This window comes from Orycteropus afer, unplaced genomic scaffold, assembly GCF_000298275.1.
Source record: "Orycteropus afer afer isolate SDZICR_OR568_19922 unplaced genomic scaffold, OryAfe1.0 scaffold00006, whole genome shotgun sequence".
NCBI classification, from domain to species: domain Eukaryota; kingdom Metazoa; phylum Chordata; class Mammalia; order Tubulidentata; family Orycteropodidae; genus Orycteropus; species Orycteropus afer.
The window spans coordinates 28,866,072-28,874,751 of record NW_006921593.1 but is presented as its reverse complement, the minus strand read 5'-3'; the positions used below and the strand labels follow the sequence as shown (position 1 = coordinate 28,874,751).

General features: G+C 40.0%; 1 protein-coding gene across 1 annotated transcript in view; it reads left to right on the top strand.

Moving 5' to 3' along the window:
- Positions 1-1,688: 1,688 nt before the first annotated feature.
- LOC103199576 (nuclear body protein SP140-like protein) overlaps positions 1,689-8,680 on the top strand; it is a gene marked incomplete at its 5' end in the record, with an annotated part of 36,192 nt that continues 29,200 nt past the window's right edge. The window contains 4 exons of the mRNA XM_042780912.1: positions 1,689-1,717; positions 3,922-4,075; positions 5,430-5,598; positions 7,440-7,514. Of these exons, the coding sequence (XP_042636846.1) occupies positions 1,689-1,717; positions 3,922-4,075; positions 5,430-5,598; positions 7,440-7,514 (427 nt within the window). The remainder of the gene's footprint in view (positions 1,718-3,921; positions 4,076-5,429; positions 5,599-7,439; positions 7,515-8,680) is intronic.

The window sequence follows — 8,680 nt, the reverse complement described above, 5'->3', positions numbered from 1 at the left end:
TTGGTGCTACTGTTCACCTTACAGGTCTGTCCATCATTTGGCTGAATGGTGAGCCACTGGAATGAGCTCAGTTCTAGGCTTGAAGCATTTAAGGCCCATAGTCCCAAGGATTCCGCCAGTGTCTTATCAGAACAGTAAGCCTTGTCTTTTTATGTGATTTTGAGTTTTGGCCCGTGTTTTTCTCTACTCTATCTGAGACCTCCTATTTTTTCCCTTTCAGAGCAGTCAGCAGCAGTAGTCAGGCACCACCTAGTTCTTCCTGTCTCAAGGTCGAAGAGGCTGGGGTTCTCACGGTCCATTAGTCCTTTGGACTAATTGTTTCCATATGTCTTTGATTTTCTTTACTCTTCTTTGCTCCAGATGAGGAGAGACCAATAGTGCACCTTTAGTGCTCCTCACAAGCTTTTAAGATTCCAGTCACTACTCACCAAAGTAGGATGTCGAACATTGGCTTTTGTGGACTATGTTATGCCAATTGACCTTAGTGTCCCTGAGACTACGGTCCTGAGGTCCCACGCCTAGCGACTCATTTCCTCAACATGTTTTATGGCTAAGAAGTTTTCATAACTTTGTCCCGTGTATTCTCTGCTATATTCTTGAATATATTTGCAGCACATATGTAGAAATATCCTTTGTCAAACCTGGCTATGTTCATGAGTATAGTCCCATCTGCCTTCCCACTCTTGTTCAACTTGTGTGTGTACGTATTATTACTGTTATTACAGCACTGTGTATGTTATATTACCTTTGTTGCCTTTAAATGTTGTGTTCCTCCCAGTTCCTTTGCTTTGACTATTTTGTGCTGTCCTCACCCTATGGTGTATTGCCTTTCCCTTCACCCACATCTGCCCTCTAATTAGTGATTTAAACTCACTTTCCCTCTCACTCCTGGTAACATTCCAAGAATGATTCTCTGTGTAAACTTCTTCATAACTTTCGACAGTAGTGGTCTCATATACAATATTGTCCTTTTGTGTCACTCACCATAATGTCTTCTAGGTTCATCCATATTATGTGGTGTTTCAGATTCATCATTATTCTCCAGCATTGCACGGCAGTCCGTTATGTGTAGGGACCATACTATGTTTATCCATTCATCTGTTAATGGGCACTGAAATTGTTTCCATTGTTTTGCTATAGTGAATGACGCTGTGATGAACATGGGTGCACTTACATCTTTCCATGTCACAGCTCTTATTTCTCTAGGAGATATACCTAACAGTGAAATTACTGGATCATATGAGATTTCTATCTCCAACATTTTAACGAAGTGCTATACTGTTTGTTATAGTGGTTGTGCCATTTTACAGTGTCTGAGAGTTCCGGTCTTCACACCCTCATCAGCATTTGTTGTTTTCTCTCTCTCTTTTTTTTTTTTAAACTTGCTGTTAAACCTGAGGTGAGAGAGGCTTTGTTGTTGTTTTCATTTGCACCCCTCGAATGGGTGTGGGTAATGCTTGGGAGCATTTCTTCATGTGTTAGCCACCTGAATGTCTTCGTTGGTGAAATGTCCATTTTTAATTGGATTATATTTTTGGTTGATGAGGTGTTGAAGTTATCTATATATTTTAGAAATTAGTCCCTTGTCCAATATGTCATTGCCAAAAAATTTTGTCCAGTCAGTTGGTTCTGTTTTTACTCTTTGGGGAAGTCTTTTAATGAGCATAAATGTTTAATTTTTAGGAGGTCCCGGTCATCTATCTTCTGCTGTTTATGTATTTTTAGTTGCATTTGATAGTGTATTTATGCCATGTATTCGCGCTCCTAAGCTTGACCCTATTTTTTCTTTGATGATCTTTATCATTTTACATTTAAGTATTTGCTCCATCTTTAGTTAGTTTTTTTGTATATGGTATGATATATGAATCCTGTTTCTCTTTCAGCAAATGGATGTCCAGTTTTGCCAGCACCATTTGTGGAGGAGACTACCTTTTCCCCATTTAATTTTTTTTTTTTTTTTTCCTAATGGGTTTTGGCCCTTTCCCAAAGATCAACAACAACAACAACACAACCACTGCCATGGAGTCTGATCCAACTCATAGCAACCCCTCCTTGAGTTTCCAAGGCATTATCATTATGGAAGTAGATTGCCCAAACTTCCTTCCCAAAGATCAGCTGTCCATAAAAACCAAAAAACCAAACTCACTACTGTCAAGTCAGATCCAACTCATAGCGACCCCTCCTTGGGTATCCGAGGTGGTATCACTACAGAAGTAGTTTTCTCAACCCTCCCTCCGAGGAGTAGCTGGTAGGTTTGAACAGCCAGCCTTCTGGTTAGCAGTCAAATGTCTTAGGCACTTTGCCACCAGAGTGTGTATATATATATATATTCTGTAAATGTACTGAACAAGAGATTGTTTTTTTTATAATTTGGTTTCACTTTCCTATCTTTAACTCAAAACCACATTTTGTGTGTGTGTGATTTGAGTGAAGATTCACAGAGCAGATTCACTTTCCATACAGAAGTTCACATACATTGTCTCATGACATTGACCACAGTTTACCACAATGCAACAGCTCCCCTCCCATTTCCTCCCCATAGTTACCCCCCTTCCCAGTGTCCATCCCTCCATGCACTCCTGCCCCCTGAGCTGTCTCCCTGTGCATAAGCAGCCCTTCTTTCTCCCATGATTGTTCTCTCCAAGGAGTGTATCTACCTGAGGTAAATGTTCAACTCATGCCTGTCTTTTGTTTGGCTGGAAACCATGCAAAACCACATTTTTATATACACAAATTTATTAATATTTTCCTCCTTCTATTCTGTTTATGAATGCCTTCCTTAGTTAATAATTCTAATCATATTGTCTCATATATTCTCTGCATACATTATTTATTCAAGTCCCTCCCCTAATAGAGATGACATTCTAGTGAGGAATCAAACAATAATCAGATGAACAAATAAATATATAATTTAATGGCAGACAAAAGTAAGGTACACAAGTAGAGCACAATAGGGCTGCTCTTTTAGACAAGTTATCATGGGAGGGATTAAGATTTTATCAGAAATCTTAATGAGTTGAGGGAAGACACCATGCAAATTCCTGCTTAGAATGATGTTTAGCATATAGAAAGTGTTATAAGTATGTGTTATATGTCAAAAGTATTATATGTATAGTGAAATGCTCAAGCTAAACCATTGTAATTAAATCATACCAAATCATTTGTGAATTAGTATTATGGTACTGGATGGTATTTCTTCCTTGGACACAAAGGTCACAGAGGGGACATCTTGTTTTAATTTTCTGTGCTTTTCTTTTGGTTGCTAATTAAAGCTTCCATAATGAAGGCTGTGTTGTTGTGTGCTGTTGAGTTACATTCCAATTTTGTTTCTATTGTTTTTTATTCTGCTGTCAATGGCTTATTTATTCCACATCAGTTTTACAGGGACTTAAAATTTCTTGAAGTGAAAAATTTTCCAGATATGTTAGGTGAAGATATCTTTAAAATAACTGTGATAGGAACACACTGGACTTTTTCAGCCCTATGCATAAGTCTGAGGCACTCTGGTGGTACAATGGTTAAAGCATTCAGCTGCTAAAATCAAAAGGTCGGCAGTTTGAACCCATTGGCTGCTCTACAGGAGAAAGATTAGGCAGTCTACTTGTGTAAAGACTCAGCACCTTGGAAACTGAATGGGGCATTTCTACTCTGTCCTATAGAGTTGTTGTGAGTTGGAATCAACTTGATGGCAGTGGGTTTTTTTTGGTACATATAAGTCATTCTTAACCTCCATGCTTTCTTCTATTACTTCTTTGATTATTCCTTCAATCATTTATTCTAGTCTCTTGTCAGAACCACTTATTTTACATATGTTGGTTCTTCACAGCCTATTATTCATGTAGAAAATCTTACACCCTCCACAAGCATCTTGGAATCTTGATGACCATTTTCATGTGGCATCTTCTTTCCTAGGACGTCCACTGAAGAACAGAACGCAGAGGAAAGGCTTGTCTTTGAGACTGTATTCAATCACTACAGAAAACACAAGGTGGAGATTTCAAATGCAATAAATAAGACATTTCCTCTCCTTGAAGGCCTTCGAGACCATGGCTTTATTACCAATAAATTGTTTGAAGTAAGTGAAGTTTTTCAATCCACAGCCTAGTAAATCAGCCCCAAGCCAAATTATGCATTCATACTCTGGATGCAAACTTCAGAGCACAACTGTCAGGCTGAGGGTCTGCCTAAGATTGGGGCAAACTTTTCAAATATTTCTATAAATATTCTCAATAAAGTAAAAAGTGAGACAAAAAGCAGGCTTCCCCAGAGATGTTACTGCTTCTCACTGAAGGATCTGTCTTCCATGTTGCTCATTGGAGTGGGAACAAATAGCAACAGAGATAGGCTGGGTCAGAAGCCGGTGTACTCCACATATATGTAATGTCTTGTAGGAATTCAAGCAATAAAGGATAAACTAAAGTTTAAAACATAAATAAGAGAATTGGCCCAACATTTCAATTAACATCAATTTTAAATACTTGAATCTGAGAACATGAAAATCCATAGGAAATTGGTATCTTGTTAATTTGGGAGCAGAGAGGAGCTCTGGTAGTGTAGTGCCTAAGGCATTTGACCTCTACCAGAAGGCTGATGGTTCAAACTCAGCAGCCACTCTGAGGAAAGAAGACTGGGCAATCTACTTCTATAAAGATTTACCACCTCGGAAACCCAAAGGGGATCACTATGAGTCGGAATCAACTCAACGGCAGTGAGTTTGGTTTTAAAGAGGTAAAGTCTTCTTTTCACCCAATCAATGTTTTTCCTGTGACCAAGTTCACAGTAAGGAGAGATTTGCCACCTGGCTTCCTGAAGCCCTTCCTGACCTAGTCCATATAGGGGGGAGAGCAGGGGCTATCCAGTCAATAGAACGACCACTCATCTCCTGGTAAGTCTATTCATAAAACATCCTGCCCAGGCTATTAAAGGACTACATATCATTTAATTTTAAACTCACTTCTTTCCTCAAAATTGACCCTTTTCTTTCTAATGTAAATGAAAGCAAAAAAAAAATTAGATTCACAACTGAATATTTTTAAGGAAGAATAATTTACTTGTTTCATTTAGTAGCTATACAAATATGTAGAAATCCTAAAGTTTTACATGAGAAGATACCAACCTTGGAAAATTAGAATACATATCCATAAAATTACTTTCTAGGATGCTTCTAGGAGCTCTGGTGGTATAGTGCCTAAGGCATTTGACTGCTAACCAGAAGGCTGGTGGTTCAAACCCACAGCCACTCCTCAGAAGGAAGGTTGGGCAATCTACTTCTGTGGAGATATCACCTCAGAAACCCAAGGAGGGGTCGCTATGACTCAAATTGACTCAATGGCAATAATTTTGGGTTTTTGGTTTTAGCACATTTCTGTAACTTGGAATTCATGTTATATTATTGGTATTTATATTCTCTCCGTTCAATATTTTTTAAGGATTCTGAAGAGGCTTGTAGAAACCTGGTTCCTGTACAAAGAGTAATGTACAATGTTCTCAGTAAGATGGAGAAGTCATTTAGCCAGTCACTTCTGAAAACATTGTTTAGTGAAGTCAACATGAAGGAATACCCTGACTTAATCCACGTTTGTAGCAGCTTCAATAAAGGTAATTGGGTTTATTCCTACCTTTTGAGATCCAGGAGTAGTTTTTTTTCCATTCTTCATTAAGCTCCTACCTTGGGTCACACACTATGCTGGACTGTGGGACAAAGTGGAGCTTTCTTAAAGATTATGGTATAATGGCTTATGGCTCAACACCCACCAGAACTGCCTAACTAAGCATCTAGACTCATAAGACAGAGTCACACTAGCATCAGCTTTGCTTAGAAGATCATAGGACAAGAAACACAGCTCACCAGCAGGGCAGCATCTGCATCTCTCTTCACTGGTTCATATAGTGGTCTACACAGCAGTCCATCAAGGTGACGACTCCCTAGCCTCAAGTGACTTAGCTGATGCTGCTTGTACCTCATCCATCCTGCTGCCCAGAAGCTGAAGGTCAGCGCCAAGAAGTCATGGTGAGGGGAGCTGTGGTCCCCTTCTCCTGCAGTCCCATGTGCACCTTTATCTCATGTGGAGAAAACCCCTCATTGTAATGCCTGCACAGACAGTCCCTTTATGTATCCGGACCTATGTCCCTCACACCATTTTTTTCCCTTCGATCTTCTCTCCACCTCCACCACTCCCCAGTTCCCTTACTGGGTGTGGTCCCAGGAAGTGTGCTCCCTGGTCAGCTCTCACACAGTGCAGCTCTGACACTACCCTCCATGCTTCCTGGGTGATCGTCTTTCTAGTGTCCTGTGAGTCTCACTTCCTTACCTGTGTTTTCTGGGTTACCTTGAAATGCAGTTCTGAAACCTACAATACTGGGGCTGGTTTCTTGCACTTCTGCCTGTTGCCACTTCCCTGGGTCACTGGTACACAGTGTTGACTTCCTGTTTGCACGTTTTGGGAAGGGTCTTTGTTTCCTAGAATACTGCCCCCAACCTATCCACAGGACAGTCCTAGTTCCTCTCCACTGTTATGTCTCTTGGTGACCTGATCATTTTTCCTGACCCAATTCAACCAAAGTTGTTGGGTTTTTTTTTTTTTTTTTTTTTTTTTTTTCACTTCTATCCCTAAGAGCTTTGGGGACTTTCTCTTTTTTACATAGGTCTAGTTATCCATGGAGGAGCTCTGTTAGCACAGTGGTTAAGCACTAGGCTGCTAACTGAAAGGTCAGGGGTTTAAAACCACCAGCTGCTCCACAAAATAAAAATGGAGCAGTCTGCTTCTGTAAATATTACAGCCTTGGAAACCCTATGGGGCAGTCTACTCTGTCCCATAGGGTTCTAATGAGTCAAAATCCAATCAAACACAATGGGTTTCATTGGTAATTATCCACAGGTCTCTGGGTGGCCCAAAATGCGTGTGCTCAACTACTGACCTAAATCTTGTGGCTCAGACTCCCCCAACAACACCGCAGCAGAAAGGCCATAAAGAGTGTAGCCAAAAGGACCTTTCGCAGCAGTCCTACCCGACTCATGGGTAGCCACGAGTTGGAATCAATGGACAATACAGGCTTTGGTTTGGAATCATCCATAATTGTAACTTTCTCCTGAAGAAATCCTTTTCTTCCCCATTCCTGGTTGCATGTACAGTTCACAAAATACATTCCACATAATATTATTTATTTTGAAGTTGGCTTATACTGTTTCCTGATTTTGAAAGAGAGATAACAACCATTTATAATTTTTCCACTATCCAGCATTTTTCAAATCTTGAGAAGTTCATCTCTGTGTGGAATAGCTATAGGATTCACAAGCCATGTGAGACCTATTGAAACCCAGGATTTGCTGAGGGCCAGAAGGTCCCCACTAAAGCACTGGAAGTCAAGGATGCTCCTAGAGGTGTAGTTATGAGATGTGGTCCCTGAGATCTCTGATTACCTTTCCTTTCTCTTTTCAGTGATCCATAACCTTCAAATAGAGGAAGGAAAGGAGACCAAGTGGATGGCCAGCATTCGATCTATCCAAGAACAAGGTGAATGATGACTTCATCAAAAAGGTGTTTTGTCTTCTACTAAAAGGAAAGAAGATTATAATTCAGGAACTGAACTCCCGAGTGGAGACTATGACCTTGGGAAGGGATGCAGGAGACAGGAAAGGCAGAAGAGTGGTGTTTTGTATGAGTTCCTAATTAACCAACTAGACTTGGAATCTAAGAATACCAGCCAGATATGATAACCAAGAATATAGAACACAAACTCAAGAGGGAAAACCAGTGTGACCATGAGCCAGAATTAAGGGGAATAAGTGACTGCAGTAATTCCGAGTCAGGAATTCAGTGGATTAGAGAAATAATAAGGAGCTCTGGTGGTTTAGTGGTTAAAGCATCTGGCTGCTAACCAGAAGGCCAGCAGTTGGAACCCACCAGCCATCCTGTGGGAGGATGATGAGGCAGTCTACTTCTGCAAAAATGTATAGCTTTGGAAACCCTATGGGGCAGTTCTACTCTGTCCAATAGGGTCACTATGAGTCAGAATTGACCTGACGGCTGAGGGTTTGGTTTTGTTTAGGGAAGAAGTAAGGGTTATGTGAAAATTCCAAAGAGGAGACTCTTGGGGGATCAAAAGAAGGAACCATTGTAAATGTGGAAGGCTTTGGTTTAGAGAAGGATCATTCAGAAGTCACTTATAATGCAGGAAGAGAGTGAGTGGCAATTATGTGTAGGGGAGACTATGGAAGGAGTAGTGCCTTGTGGAATGAGAGGAAGAAGGAAAGGAAGTTAGAGATGGGAGAAAGGAATAAAGGAAGGTAATAACACTAATGATGGTGATAGTAATAATACCTAACTTTCATTGACTTTACAAGCATTAATTCTTTTAATGTTTTCATGTGAACTATAACTTTTGTAACCAATAAGTACTATTTCTAGCCTTTGCAATCATCCCTGCATTCATATTGTCACTAAGAATGATTAAATCATAACACTTAAGACATTAACACTTATAGAGATGGTTTTTTACTAAATTACTATATCACAGTTATCCCTTTACAAATAGCACCTTGTTTAAACTTCATACAAACCCTGTGATGATAAGAGTTTTATTATCCCTGTTTTTCAGTAGGAGAAATTGAGGCATGGGGATATTTATTGGTTTGTGCAAGATCACACAACTAGGAATTGGCTTAGCTGGGACTCATACC